The sequence below is a fragment of the Esox lucius genome, chromosome 21 (genome assembly GCF_011004845.1).
Source record: "Esox lucius isolate fEsoLuc1 chromosome 21, fEsoLuc1.pri, whole genome shotgun sequence".
NCBI classification, from domain to species: domain Eukaryota; kingdom Metazoa; phylum Chordata; class Actinopteri; order Esociformes; family Esocidae; genus Esox; species Esox lucius.
Genome location: NC_047589.1, coordinates 17,095,470 through 17,112,186, shown reverse-complemented (window position 1 = coordinate 17,112,186; position 16,717 = coordinate 17,095,470). Strand labels below are relative to the sequence as shown.

Sequence of the window (16,717 nt, the reverse complement as noted above, 5' to 3'; positions counted from 1 at the left end):
TGATTTTCCATTGACCAAATGTTATGTCATTTTGTGCTCAACGAACTACGAAATGTACAGTAAAGTAAAGATTTTGATCTTTAATATATTCCATTCTTCGAGACCCAATGTGAGATTTAAGTGTTCCCTTAATTTTTTGGAGCAGTATATTTTTTCAACAAAATAAACATATGTAACAATTACTGGCACCTCTACCTTCTTTCTGCACCCTCCCGTTGCCGAGGACACAGCTCTTCTACAATATTTTATAAGGTGATAGAACATATACAAGGGATGTAATAACTTTCGTTCATGCAGAATATCTCCAGGTCTTAAAAATGTTTGTTCCTTGCTTTTGAACTCCTCTTCAATGCACCCCACAGGTTTTCAATGGAGTTTAGGTCAGGGGACGAAGATGGCTAATTGCAAAAGCTCAATTCTGTGGTAAATAAGCCATTCATTCTTGGATATGAAGAAATGCTTTGGATTATTGTCATTCCGGTAGATCCAGCTACGACAAAGTTTAAGCTTACTGGCAGAGCCAGAGAAATCTCCTGGTACTTGATGTCTATGACTGAATCCCAGATGACATGCATACTAACAAGGTTGGCAGGGTGGACTAGTGGTCAAGGGCATTGGGCCAGTAAGCAAAAAGTTGCTGGTTGTATTCCCAAACCCAACAAGGTGAAAAACCCTGTAGTTCTGTCCTTGAGCAAGACAGTTAACCCTGCTCCCAGATTGTTGCTGTAGCAAAGAATGTCTGAACATATTTACAGTAACTGGTCAAATAAAAAATCCCAAGGCCTTTGGAAGAACAAGAAACCAGGCAAGCAAACTTAAGCTGGCCTGCAATAGAAAGTGGTGATCGTTGTTGCCCTTCCGAGATTCTAACCCGGGTTGACCATGTGAAAGGCTGTGTCTTTAACCACTACACCACAGAGCTATACACTTGCTGGGTGTCAGTATAGCCTCTTGACATTATATAATTTTGTCATTCATTAACATCATGCCAAGTTTGAATATTTCGTTAGACATAAACTTGAACTCCACCACAAATTGCACCTATGAACTGTATGGTTTTAACTACTGGCCATTTTAACAGCTAATTAGCCATTCGTGAATGTCATTGATACAATAACTACTGTATCAATATAGGTGACGATAACAGATTTTTTCGTCAAGTTGAAAAACGAGACAATCGTGTAGTTAGCAAAGTTTTTGTCTATCCTGAACAAATCCTAAGGCATCATTCGAAAAGTTGTTTGGCTCCTTTTTAAATCATAATGATAACAGAAATCATCCAAATGGCCCTGATCAAAAGTTTACATACCCTTGAATGTTTGGCCTTGTTACAGACACACAAGGTGACACACACAGGTAAATATGGCAATTAAAGGTGAATTTCCCACACCTGTGGCTTTCTAAATTTCAATTAGTGTCTGAGTATAAATAGTCAATGAGTTTGTTAGCTCTCACATGGATGCACTTGAGCAGGCTAGATACTGAGCCATGGGGAGCAGAAAAATTACTGTCAAAAGACCTGCGTAACAAGGTAATGGAACTTTATAAAGATGTAAAAAGATATCCAAAGCCTTGCCAATGTCAGTCATTACTGTTCAATCACTTATTGAGAAGTGGAAAATTCAGGGATCTCTTGATACCAAGCCAAGGTCACGTAGACCAAGAAAGATTTCAACCAAAACTGCTAGATGATATTTTCGGAATACAAAGAAAAACCCACAGGTAACTTCAGGAAAAATACAGGCTGCTCTGGAAAAAGAAGGGGTGGTTGTTTCAAGGAGCACAATACGACCATACTTGAACAATAATGAGCTGCATGGTCGAGTTGCCAGAAAGAAGCCTTTGCTGCGACAATGCCACAAAAAAGCCCGCTTACAATATGCCCAAAAACACCTTGACACGCCTCACAGCTTCTGGCACACTTTAATTTGGAGTGACGTGACCAAAACAGAGCTTTATGGTCACAACCATAAGCGCTTTGTTTGGAGAGGGGTCAACAGAATACCATCCCCACTGTGTAGAATGGTGGTGGCTCACTGATGTTTTGGGTGTGTGTGAGAATTGATGGCAAGATGAATTCAGCATGTTATCAGAAAATACTGGCAGACGATTTGCATTCTTGCATTCGCATGGGACGCTCTTGGACTTTCCAGCACGACAATGACCCTAAGCACAAGGCCAAGTTGACCCTCCAGTGGTTACAGCAGAAAAAGGCGAAGGTTCTGGAGTGGCCATAACAGTCTCCTGACCTTGGTATCATCGAGGCACTCTGGGGAGATCTCAAACGTGCGGTTCATGCAAGATGACCAAAGACTTTGCATGACCTGGAGGCATTTTGTGAAGATGAATGGGCAGCTATACCAATTGCACAAATTCATAGACAACTATTACAAAAGACTGCACGCTGTCATTGATGCTAAAGGGGGCAATACACAGTATTAAGAACTAAGGGTATGCAGACATTTGAACAGGGGTCAGTAAAAAAATATCTTTGTTGACATGTTTTGTTTTATGATTGTGCCATTATGACCTACAGTTGAATGTGAATCTCATGAGAAATAAAAGACACGTTTTGCCTGCTCACTCGTGTTTTCTTTACAAATGGTACATGTATTACCAATTATCCAAGGGTATGCGCATTTTGAGTACAACTGTAGTTTTTTTTTCTGCATGACCATCTTTATTTTTAAGCCAAACCCACCTCTTTTGTTTGGTGACCAGTACACTGTCCATAGAACCCGGGTAATCAAGTTCAAATGAATATACACTGAACAAAATTATAAACGCAACACTTTTGTTTTTGCCCCCATTTATCATGAGCTGAACTCAAAGATCAAAGACTTTCTCTATGTACACAAAAGGTCTATTTCTCTCAAATATAGTTCACAAATCTGTCTAAATCTGTGTTAATGCATGGCCAGCATACTCACCGGACATGTCACCCATTGAGCATGTTTGGGATGCTCTGGCGTGAACGACAGCATGTTCCAGGTCCTGCCAATATCCAGCAACTTCACACAGCCATTGAACAGGAGTGGACCAACATTACACAGGCCACAATCAGCAACCTGATCTACTCTATGCGAAAGAGATGTGTTGCACTCCGCGAGGCAAATGGTGGTTCCACCAGATACTGACTGGTTTTCAGCCCCCCCACCCCGGACTCCCATGGACCACCCCAATACAGTGAAACTACACATTTTAGTGTGGCCTTTTATTGTGGCCAGCATAAGGAACACCTGTGCAATAATCATACTGTCTAATCAGCACCTTGATATGCCACACCTGTGAAGTGGATGGATTATCTCGGCAAAGGAGAAGTGCTCACTAACACAGATTTAGATAGATTCAACTCATGATAAATGGGTGTTGTGTTTATAATTCTATTCAGTGTATATCAACGAGCCAATTTGCCACAACACGCGCGTTACTGAAAAATATTTATCCATTCATATGTTTTGCTTAATTTAAAGGATTGATTTTGTGTAAAATCAAACATGATGAACAACAATGACATTATCTTTATTGCCGAGGGGTGTTATTGACTTAGTAGAGAACTGTATTCCATAGTCATAGTGCAGACTAAATTGGACTACTTGGCTTTGTTGATGTGGTGTAAATGTATTTTGTCGTAGTTGGTGCTCTGCCTGTCCCAGATCAATACAGTCTTTTACACCATCAAACTGACTCTTGCACTGTGTTAACCGTTAACTCTGCATCCTCATCCTGCACACACACAGACACACATTAATAACTCTGCTACTGCTCGCACAGACTGCTAAATTCAAACAAATTAGATTTGGGATGTTCAGTAGAAGGTAAAAGTCTATCTGCCACCCTGGCACAGTAACGTCATTTACCATCACCATGACGAAGGAGCGTGACCGCCCTAGCCTAACAGGCCACCCACATCCCCCATCCAGACGTCCTTGTCAGCGCTAACACAAACAAATGCACACAGGGAGAGGAGGCTCTAAAGGCTAACTGCTGTTCCCTTAGCGACTGGTGTAATTTCTCCTAGTTTCCAAGTGACTTCTAAGGCCTGTCAGATTCAGTGTCAGATGAGCAAAACAGGGTTTGTTTAACCAGAAATCTCTCTGGGGGCCTACAAGGACAATATATCTAAAGCAGTGGAAACGGTGTGACTGTTTATTCTGTTCTAATACATATGCAAAGGTGTAATAGTACAGAGCTGTGTTTACTAGTTGAGGGAAGCTCACAATTAAGACTTGTAAATAGGAACTTACCTCACCTGGTGAACACAACCAAGTGCTGGTGAACAATGGGGAAGTACTCTTGCTTTTTACACCCCTGGACATAATATTGCACTGAGTCACTGGCTGGGAGAAAGATGTAAATAGTGGTCCACAAAATCAAGCAAGTCAGTCTGACTTCACGGCAGACATCAGTCCTACTATATTCCATATTGATGAGCCAGACCCATAATCACATTGGAGGCTATTAGTGAGAGTTATTGAAGTGTTTCATATGAGACAGGATAGATCCTCTTTGAATACTAATCCTTTGAAAATTAGCTAGCTAGCTGCAAGTATCGCTGTTTTGCTCTTCTACTAAGTCCCCCCTTCCTCTCTATATCTCATTACTTTTTAAGCACATCACCACCACCACACAATATATCATAGCCCAAAGCTATACCATTGTGTGCCCTAAATGCTAATAACTTGGAAGATCCTTAAAAGAAGTCAAAGATTTGCATACTGTCATAAATAAAAGATAGTGGTTGAGATAGAGTGGTCAGGGTTTTTTAACCACATCCAAGCCCCAGGGGTTCATGGGACAGAACAGAATCCCTGATTGGCTTGGCAGAAAAATATGAATTATTTCATATCATAAATTATTTATTTCTTTTCAGTACCCAGCAGGCAACCTATATACAATACAACTGATGAAACCCATCATCAACAGAAAAAATTATATGCTATAAAATAAGGAATACCATAGCACTAAATGCAATACACTGAATTCAAAGCAATCAATGTGTGCTAAATAAAAATATATGTGCTAAATCAACATAACCTTAATAATCTCTAATTAATTACATCATTGACAAAATAACAATTCTCAAAGTGTTCGACTTGTACAAGTTTATAATGTTTTTTGAAGAAATTGCATCTGTTGCAAAACAAATTGTATCTGTTCTGCTGCACTCAGAATATAATTGTAGGAATCAGAATAAGACTGTATCTCACCGGTATCGCACCACTTACTGCACCACTGGACCAGTTCTAGGTTCTAAGGAGTGGGGAGCAGAAAATAATTACACCAGAGACCGTTGCTTTAAATTCAAAAGGCCGGCAATTTACTGAACACAAAACACACTTATAAAATACAGAACACAAAACAAAAATATCCTGCAGGTTCTTAATACTGAGGTAAGTATAATAAATGAAAGGGTATTTCAATCTTTTTGTTCTAAGTTATTTTAGTCGAACTAATCTAAGTTAGACCAGTCTCTTTTTCCTAGGTTGCACCTTATTTAGAATTCCTATTTTTCTTCCTGATTTAACTATGTTTTCCCTTTCTTTATAGGGTAAAAGAATACCTTCAATTACACAATCAAAGTGGACCACAATCCTTTCGGATCACATTAAAAAATATGAACTCAATATGAAAATAAAAGTATAACACCTTAAATTCAAGTTCAAGTCCAAATGTGAGTTCAATTATTCAGTTCAATGAAAAGTTTCAGTTTGCTTCAGTCCAAAAATAATAATTAAATCAGTTCCCAGTTCAGTTCAAAAACAATAGGCTCTGTGCACAAGCGTATGGACGAACTTCCGCTTTAGCCAGATGTCGGCATATCATTTTCCGGTTTACTTAAGGCGATCACCCGCGTCGCCCAAAATTTCAGTTTTTAGTAGATGTCGCCAAGACCTGCCTAAAATAAGCATTAGTGATGTCCATCGAATTGTTGATGCCTGGTCCCCTGCTCCAACAAGCAAGCGGAACAAGGGATTCAAACTCTACGTATCGAGTTATCTGCACAACTACGAGGGTAAGTAGTTTAGTGTGGTGTGCCGGCCAGCTATCGGCTAAGCTAGTTAGCGACGTGTTCCTTTTTAGTGTAGTATTAGGCAGGACAATAGAACGCATACAAATTCACCCTAGTCTCAAAAACGGTAAAAGAAAGCTGGCTGAGCTGGAACGCTAGCGCATCCCCATAGCAAGTGAATTGAAACGTACTTTCGTTCAGCCTCTTCAATCTGAATGAAGCTTAAAAAAAGCACCAAAACAGGTCTCCTCTTTTATTTTACTACTGTAACCTCATTTCACAACGAAACTGAAAAATAACAACTGGCATAGGAAGTAAACATCAGGTCCTATATGGTATTAATTGCGCTTAAACCTGCGTTACGTGGAAATATATAAAAAATGTCCGCCTTTTCTATTTCTAGTCTAGCGTTGAATGGCGCAGGCCATATTTTATTAAAAAGAGGACATTCTCCTGATTAAAATGATGCCCCACTTGTACCTTGAAACTTAAATGAGTCACGTACATTATATTTCTTCTTTTTTTTCTCCGTACAACAGCATCACTCATCTTGTTATGAGTTTAGGTGTTCACTAATGCGGATGAGTATTAGTAAGTAAACCGGAAACTGCAATACCGACTTCTAGACAAAAGCGGAAGTTCCTCACTACGCTGGTGCATGGAGTCTACTCCTGACACTCCTACCACTCTGGCAGCAAGTCACCATACGCAGGAGATTTTCTCACTGGTGCGATGGAGAAGATGAATTGAAGTCTCGCCATCTTGAATCCCGTCTATGCACGTGCACGCCTGCACGCTGCAGACCAATCCTCACTCCGACCGAGCTTCAACACCAAAAAAACTGACTAAAACCGGTGTGGCTTAGTTCTCATAAAATCCCAGTCAATTCCCGACCAGGTAAGTTATGTTTTTCAACTGCAAAATCTACTTTTCTACTCTTTTCCCTGCTTATTAGCCACCACTCGTTCTCGCCGATTTTCCTCCCGCTCTCTCCCCCAGGTCTCTGCTGCAGCGTCACTCAGGTGCTGCGTCTAGCGTCACTAGTCCTTTAAAGGGGACATAGATTTTCTGTCGGCATACTTTTAATCATAAACATTAAATTATTGTTGTAAACATTTTTAATTAACTCTGATGAATTAACTTACATTAAATGAATCACTTTTACCTTCCAACGTATTTATGCTTTTAAACTATTTATTCATACTTATGTCATATTTTAACATGGGTTACATGTACTTTCCATAATTCATGTTTTTTTCTTTAAGTGGCATGTCAAGAAGCAAGCAGTTTTAAAGAAATGTATCAATACTCAGCTAAAATGCCTAACTACTTCCCCTACTTCTATGCCAGTGGTGAGAAGTTCTGAGTAAACAGATAAAACTGTTGCTGTGAGAATGCAGTACTTATTAGTGGCTGTGCTGTCATATCTATAGAAATACTGTGCATTTTGTTACACCTCTGGCAGTAAAAACTACAGGTCCATATACTGCAACAAGTCTAGTACCTCTGAAATTACAAGTAAACACTATATAAAAGGAATGAATTGACATGAAGTTACAACGGACACAGCTGGACACATACATATAAAGATTTGGGAGATTCAGCAGGTGCAATTATCCGGTAACAACTTGTTTATTTTATTTTTTAAGGAGTAAGGTGTGAATAAACTGCAGAGCCTAAGGGTATTTTTTAATTCGTTCCAGTCATTGGTAGCAGCAACTGAAATGTTGTGTAAAGAAAGTAAAGGCTTTAGGAGTGATGAGACATCTGCTTGAGCACAGGTTACTACTGGTGCAGCAGAGTAGTTAGGGAGCCAGTGGGGACATTTACCAAAAAGAGACTTGCAAATATGCTGTAATGTAGCAAGGACCAGTCAACCAGAGTGTTAAGGTCACAACTATGTGTTTTGATGTTGGGCTAGGTTACAATTGTGATTATTTACATCTTCCTGAGGAGTTTTGTTGCGTATAGAAAATGCTGACATAATCAAGCATTGACAAGATATTCTTTTTTATACTGAAACTGGGTAATACGGCATTGAAAGAGAATGAGCAGTCAAGCTATATGCCAATATATCTGTAGGTTTCACAAAACAGACTACACAAACACACTGGAAAAGGTAAGGCACTGGAAAAGATCTTTCAAAATCCAATGGAATGAGTGAGATTATGAGCAGCATTCATTCCAGTGCTTTGGAAACATAACAAATTTCCTAATATTTGCAAGGTGGGTTTCATATGTAAAGTCTTTGATCAAGTGTGATAACCAGTAATCAGCACTTTAATCAGGACTTTGTTTTAATTAGACAGTGCTGAGAGAGTTGTCGGAATGTTGGTACTGTTGAACTATATCTGTTCTATAAAACTATTCCAAAGACATGTCTTCAAAACAGACAATGTTACAGGGTGGAGGCATGCTAGACTGAACTATTCTGTAGGCAGGTATGCACTGTGTGTAGTGATGTTCGACCTATATGTACTGTTCAAAAGATCCAGTGACTAGGTCAGCATTTGCAGTGCCAGATTGAAGGGTCACAGATTGGAAGCGACTGTCAAACCAATGTTTACAACAGACACAGGCTAGATATAGGGATAGGTCATACGCTAACACCTCAGTGCAGATCTGGAAAGCTTACAGTCCTTTACCACTTAGAGTATTTTTGACAAAAAGGAAAGCAGACACAAGAACCGAACCTAAGAAAATGTTGTCAGTGTTATTGATTATCGCATTGCCAATTAGTATGTACTGTGAAAAGTGGGATTTTGCTGTTGCTCTTCTGAATTTTACTTGGAATGATGCAATGCTGTGGTTCATTCCAACAATTATATTAACATTTGCCTGAAATCAAATAATTTCAGATCAATTTCATTTTAATTTCAGATCAATTTCATAAATGAAAGTTTCTAAAATGGTTTGAACACTGTATGTGCATGCAAATTTTATTGGGGGAAGGATTAGTGTAAAAAATGTTGATTGGGGCATGGCTTTTATGGTATAAAATGATATGCATATAAGTAACAGGTAACGCAATTCCAGTTAACTTTATGTGCATGTTTGTGATACTGAAGAGCATTGATTATGTGTCAAGGTGGCGATTGCTCGGTTACGATATTCTCTTAACTAAACAGGAAGTTTGATTAATCATTTCAAGATTCTGATTAATCGTAATTTACAGGAATTTCAATATATTGCTTGTAACCCAATTGTAGACATTGGGAAATATCATATGTGAAAAAGGAACTTGGAACAATATTTTAAACATTTAAAGCAAATAAGTGTTTGCATTTATTGTGTTTAACCAAAGGCCACCAAAACATAAAAGCATTTGTTTTATTATTATTAGTACAACCCTGTTCCAAAAAGTTGGCATACTGCGTAAAATGCTAATAAAAAAAGAGTGCAATGATGTGCAAATTATTCATCCCTGTATTTCCTAGAAAATAGTACAATGATGACATATCAAATGTTGAAACTGAGAAATGTGATTGTTTTAGAAAAAAATGCTTCTTTTAACAACACTCTGTAAATGTTTGAGAACTGAAGAGACCAACAGCTGTAGTTTTGAAAGAGAAATGTATTCCCATTCATGCTTGACATAGGATTTCAGCTGCTCAACATCTCAGGGTCTCCTTTGTCATATTTTTTATTTCATAATGCAACAAATGTTTTCAATGGGTGACAGGTCTTGACTGCAGGCAGGTCAATTTAGCACCCAGACTATTTTACTACGGAGCCATGCTGTTGTAATACTTGCAGAATGAGGTTTGGCATTGTCTTGCTGAAATACGTAAGGCCTTCCCTGAAAAATACATTGTCTGAATCGCCCCAGTCCATCTTAAATAAGCTCAGGCCCAGAGAAGGCGGCAGCATTTCTGGATCTTATTTATATGGTTTCTTCTTTGCATGGTAGAATTTTAACTTGCATTTGTGGATGCAGTGACACATTTTGTTCACATACAACTGATTTGGAAGTGTTCCTGAGCCCATGCAGTGATGTCCACTACAGGACTGTGTCTGTTTCTGATCCCCAAACTTTGCAGTTTTACGTAGAGAAACGTTATTCTTAAATTGTTGCACTATTTGCCTGCACAGTCTTTCAGAGTGGTGAATCCCTCCCGAGCTTTACCTCTGAAAGACTAATCTTCTCTGGGATGCCCAATCATGTTACTGACCAGTTGCCAATTAACCTAATTAGTTGTGAGGTGTTCCACCAGGTTTTTTCTTGCATTACACTACTTTTCCATTCTTGTGTTACCCCTCTCCATGCCTTTTTGAAATGTGTTGCTGGCATCAATTTCAAAGTGAGCATATATTTATGAAGAAACAATCACATTTATCAGTTTCAACATTTCATGTGTTTTCTTGCGTTTAAATGATTTGCACATCATCGCAATCTGTTTTTCTTAACATTTTGCACAGCATCCCAACATTTTTGGAAACAGGGTTGTAATAATATGTTTACATTCTGAACTGACAACTCCAGGTCTATTACACAAATTACAATACATTCCTAAGAACAGTTTTGTTTTGCATCGCAACTCAAGAGGTTTGCTTACAGTCTGGGATCAAACTGAATGTGGGATTTTGCTTTAGTCATCCATCTTGCTGACACTTTTACTTGGTAAGTCATAAGAAAAATGTTTTTTTGGATAAATGGAACAGAGCACCTTTTTTCCAAAAGAATAGTATATTCTGTCAGTCCTATATCTTACAACCACATTGAAAAATCTGTTAGTAAAATAACATAAGGTTGCCAAAACATAAGGAGGATTTTAAGAACTGACTTTTGTTTATGAGCATTACACGTATGTTAAAAAACTGTTCATAGAGATAATGCTCTGTAAATCTTAACATTATCCAGGCCGAATACTGAGGTAGGAAGTAAATACTGATCTGAAATATGCACTAGAAAGCACATTGCACAAATGAACGCATTGAAGAAACGTAAAGGACATCTTGCACTCGGGCCCGGTGTCAACACGCTACGGCAGTGGTAAGGCCACTTCAAACCTCCAAATGTCCTCACCCCTCATTGGAGGGAAAAATATTTTAGTTCAAAAACAGTTTGAATGGAGCAATGGCTTCCATTGCTAAGATTTCTACAAAATGCTACATCTGAAGAAATCTGCCCAATATGCGTGTTAATGGTGTTGTGTGCTCGCTGATTCTTTCTGCATCATTTACACTTTTGTATTTAAGTAGAATACTGTGACAAGAGCTACATACTGCTTAAGAAAACCCATCACTGTATTACAGGATCTGTTATATCTTCTAAAGCTAGTATGAAGTGTGGTTGCACTGACGCCAGTTTATCTTGCAAAAGGTAAGAATTATGTTTGTTCTTAACAAAACCATTTGGTTTACCACAAACAATGTTGCAATTATGAGAACAAACTTGTGAGCACCTTTTGGAGCTCAAGCAAGCAAGGCATTTGATTGGATACCTGTTTTAAGACTTTCAATGGCATTCCACCGCTTCAAAACATATTTACCTTCCAAGTAGGTTTGCCAGACCTTGCATAGTATGGCCTGGTCTAAGAGGCTGCATTGAGTCCAACTGGGAATTCTGACAAGCATCAACCTCTAAAACAACTCTTTCATCCACACAAATAGAATCGGACAGTTCCATGCCAGTGAGTCCCCAAAGTGATAAGCTCTTTCACAAACGGAACGAACAAAGCACGAGAGACTAGAGGGAAATGCTCCTATGCTTCAATCCCCTTCTTGTCATCTTCAGAAGCACAAATGTAATTGTGCATTGAGAACAGAGACAAGAAACCATGTTGGGCATGGCACATTACTCGAGACTGTCAGCAATATTTAAACAAGATTTTCTAAAACAATATTATACTTTGTTAAATACATTACACACTTGGATTGTTTGATTGCCTGATATACATTTCTTAACTCAGTATCAGGGAAAGTACAGAGTCAAGTCAAGTACAGACTAAGTTATAATGTAATGTTGTCCGCAATTAGTTTTAGCTTTGATTGTACAGTGCTTTCAAGGATAGAGTTGATTTTATAAATATCTGGCTGATATCAATGATGTCAAGGTTTGGTTCCTGACATTTCTGAAAGTGTTTGGGATATCTCTATTAACTTAACTCATTAGTGTCAGGTACATGTAGTTGTGCGTTACCAGACTGTCAAGATCAAAGACAGTCTACAGTCAGCTACTTTCAAAATAGTGGCTAATGGCTAGAGCAGCAACAAGCCTACATCCAATGCTTTGGAAACCTACACCCCTTTCTTGTGGTACCAATTTCACTGAAACTGTGTTCTTATATCAATCCCCCGCCAAAATGAAAATAACTGACATAACCTAGATATAAAAGATCTATGCAATTAAGTGTCTTCAGTGACTTGCTTTAAACATTCAACCCTGTACATAAAGGATTGTTTGGCTAGTTTACTTCAGGAATTTTCAAAAATGCCCATACATGCAAGACAATGTACAGTATACATTAAGTGCCTAAGTGCTGGCTGATGATATCACTATCACCAAAGAGCACTTTGACACAATGAAACATGCAAGCCTAAACTCTCAATTTAGTCAGTCTTGCAATGTTAGAATTCTTTAAAAAACTGTGATTAATTTATAGCCCACTAAACATTTTATTGTGCTGTGTTAAGACTGGCTTGCATATCTACAAAATAATGAGGTGTGCTGGTGGAACAAAGTTTCCAAGCACACTAAAATGGATTGTTACCGTCTCACTATGAATGTACGCCCCAGAAATGTTCTACAGAGAGTGGCTTGAGTTCTACAGAGAGTGGCTTTTTTCTAGTCTCTGAGTGAACTGTTGAGAATAACTTGTGAGAATAGAGGGCAAAAGAGGAAGGGCGGTGTGTTGCATATACTGTATAGAAATAACTTGACACAGCCATATGCTGACCTGTGAAAAGAAATCATCAGTCTTATAGCCAGTGGCAGTTTCCAGAATGCACCACAAGAACATTAGAACTGCAACGCCTATTGATAAAGTATACTCTGCTCTCAAACTGTCTAATGATTCACTGCAAACAAGGGAATATTTTGGGACGCACTTAGAACACCCTTGCCATAGTTGGCCATGCAGAGAAAGTGCAGGAGCTGTAGACATCTTGACAGAGGATATCATCCAGGTAAATCAACTAGAGAAAGGAAACTTAATTTAGCCTGCATCGCATCATGGTGCCTATCAATGTGTCTCCAAAAGATCTATAGTGTACTTTACCAGGTAAGCATGCTAAGAACACATTATCATTCACAGCAAGGGCCTGGGAAAATGTACGTTAAATGTCTTGCACAGGGGGCAGACTGACAGGGGTTTTCTCCTTGTTGGTGTGGGGATTAGAACCAGTGACCTTTCATTCACTGGCCCAAGGTATCTCGACCACTAGGATACCCTACCTCTCCAAAATAATCACTTTTAACCACTACCACAAACATTTTTTAATTGTATTTTTTATTGCCATAAGCAGGTCCTGTGCCTCTGTTGATTTCAGACCTTTTACCTGGCAATACTTAATTACAGCTGACATGTTTGCTCCAGGCTATATGAATTGGCCAAGCTTGTTTTGAATACAATAAGAAGCCTACAGTTTATTACATGTAACACGAAATGCTGAGACTTACTTCCCCCTAATTGCTGGCTATGGCAAATTAAAATGAAATAAATTGCTGATATTTTCAGCACAAAGATGTTCATGATTGCATTACTGAAGATAATTTAAATTCCACATTTGATTGGTCAAGCAAATACATTTTCTAAATACTATTGGTTGAATAAACAAATGATTGCAACAAATACAGCTAGGCTATTAAATGATTAGCTGGACTATTAAAGTTGTTTTATTTTTTATTATTTTATTTCGCAACAGCGTATTTCTGCAGCCTGTTCTAATATTCACCCTTCATAAAATTGAGGAAAATAGACCAACTCACCAAAAGTGTAGGGACCCCTGCGACGAGTGAGTACAGTAGTGCCGGCGGGATCGCGCTGGACTCTTCTGGTCCGAGGTACGGCTTAGCGTAGGCATTGTCATAGCAAAAGAAACCTTGGACATGCACGTTGAACGTGTCCGTGTATTCGAAGTAGTATGCCAGCATGACTGTCCCCGCCATGATCACCAGCTGAAAATAAAGCATGTTCGTCAAAGGTAGAGGAAAGAACATTTAACAATCCACTTTGCTGAGGAGAGAAAGCCCCGCCGCCTCTGTCTTCATGCCGCCTACTTCGCCCTAGCGCAGCAGCCTGACCATTGCTCTGGTCAGCGCAACATCTCTCCTACTTCCACTAATGCTCGTAATAAAGCATTGCTGAATGGTGATGTTCAGAGAATCTTTTTCTGTCATGGCACTCCCGGTCGGTCACTGGAACCGGAATGAACGAGATAGAGATGAAAACGTGAGGATGGGAGGGAGTGAGGGAGCGCACGCGTGGGTCTGACTAGGACTATTCGCCGTGGGCTGCAAATGATGGAAAGAGGAGTGACACTGCACGCACAGTGCTGCGCTTCATCTATCTTTCAGTATGGGCAGTGAATGACTCTGAACAACTTGTTAGAGCATTAGATTAGACTCCGAAGTCTTCGTCAGCCTCAGTATTGGTGCCATTTGGAGATACGCAAACATTTCATATATTCATGCTCATTCAAACGCATTAAAATAACATAATATTATTCAAAGCTTAACCAGAGTATACAGAGTATGGTCCAGACAATAAAGTATATTGTAATTCCGCGTGACACATTCAAGGAAATATGCATATGGACTGAAATATTTCTATTCGATTACATTACTGTGCTATCGTTTTCTCCAAACTCCATCAAATGGCAAGATGACGTCAACAACATCAGTCTGCACTACCGTCAGGACAATATTCTAGGTATTGTAATGCATTGTGACATGAGAGAAATGTGTTTCTTTCTATCAGGAGCAGCCAATGGCCCAAGAAGCTATTTGTTCCATTCTATTGTACACTAATGGCAGAGATGGGAGAAGCCTTTTGGGGGCCCTGAGCAAAATCTGACTTTTAGGCCCCCTGCCAAAAAGGTTTGAGTTAGGAAGGTTTGTAAAATGGCAAAAAAAAACATTCAATATTACAAATGAGCATGTAAAGACAAAAGTACTACAGAGGTGCCTGTTAGAGGCAACATTATCATTTATTAAAAACAGAGTGAAAAAAGTCGGAAACACTGAAATAACTTCACATCATCTAGATATACTATGACACTCTAAAAAGCACAATTACAAAAATCATTAAAATAACAGAACAAAAAAGTTATTAAACTGCAAAGAACCCATTTAAACTCAACAGAAGTATTTTAAAAGTTAAACTATTACCGTTCAGAAGATTGTGGTCATTTAGAAATGTCCTTGTTTTCCATGAAAACATTCATTAAATTAATTTGAATAGGAAATATAGCAAAATAATTAGAAAATATAGTCATTGACAAAGTTAGAAATATTGATTTTTATTGAAATAATAATTGTAATACAAACTTTGATTTGGTCAAGGAATCCTCAATTACAGTTTTGCAGACCTTTGCCATTCTAGTTGTCAATTTGTTGAGAGAATCTGAGAGATTTCACCCCATGCATCCTGAAGTGCTTCCCACAAGTTGGATTGGCTTGATGAGCACTTCTAATATACCATACAGTCAAGCTGCTCCCACAACAACTCAATAGGGTTGAGATCTGATAACAATGCAGGCCACTCCATTATAGACAGAATTCCAGCTGACTGTTTTTCCCTAAATATTCTTGAATAGTTTGGAGCTGTGCATTGGGTCACTGTCCTGTTGTAAGAGGACATTGGCTCTAATCAAGCACCATCTACAGAGTATGGAATGTCATTGCAAAATGGAGTGATAGCCTTCCTTCTTCAAGATCCCTTTTACCCTTACTGTAAAACCTAATAAGTTCAGAATACTCAAAACTTTTGTGGAAACTGATTACATCAAAATATTTAAGTCAAATAACTTAATTATGTAAAGTAAGTAATTACTTAAAAATTACAATTTATTGGAACTTAACAGTTTCAAGTTTATTTCAAGTTTACTGTACATAAAAATATAGGAGAAAATTATTTCCCAATATGCATTGCTCTTTCAAGTGAACTCTAAAGTTACCACCCATGACTGCATTTATTAATGACATGGTGATTGAACACACTTAATTTCTATAAATTCACTTCCTAGACTGTTATAAAACAGTCCACTGTGAATACTTAACATATCCCAAAAATCCTTATTTTGAAGCAACCCCCTTAGCTCATGGACTAATAATTGCAGATGCCCTCAAATACATTGTGCTGTCAGGTTGAAATCCTAGCCCAGTTACCACAAAACCAAATCGAGATTTCTGGGGAACCTGGGAACTTCACCAGAATTGTTTTTGCAAAGCTATCCACAAGGCATTGACTTGCAAAAAGGAATGCACAGTTCCCATGGGAATCCAGCTAAAATCTTGACAGGAAGATTTTTTATGTCATTGTTACAATAATTTCAGTGCAAAATCTTTGTTTTACTACATAATTGGATTACATTAGACAAATGTATGTGTTTGAGGTTTGTGTAGCTAAGATGAATAAATCAGTCAAAGTACATGCAAAAAAAAGATAATAAAACGCTTCCAAAATATCAACTTGAAGCAGAGCATACTGGGATTTCTTTTATTTTAAACTTGAATAAAAGTCAGTAAAACATAATTGTTTT

General features: G+C 38.4%; 1 protein-coding gene across 7 annotated transcripts in view; it reads right to left on the bottom strand.

The window, feature by feature from the left end:
- plppr5b (phospholipid phosphatase related 5b) overlaps positions 1–16,717 on the bottom strand; it is a 96,624-nt gene that overhangs the window by 48,030 nt on the left and 31,877 nt on the right. For 5 of the 7 annotated variants that reach the window (XM_034289388.1, XM_034289387.1, XM_034289386.1 and 2 more), the window contains one exon: positions 13,944–14,132. In XM_034289388.1, coding sequence (XP_034145279.1) covers positions 13,944–14,132 — 189 coding nt within the window. Of the gene's footprint in view, positions 1–13,943; positions 14,451–16,717 lie in introns of those variants that run through there. The other 2 variants (XM_020041588.3, XM_010891130.4) reach the window with 1 other exon arrangement.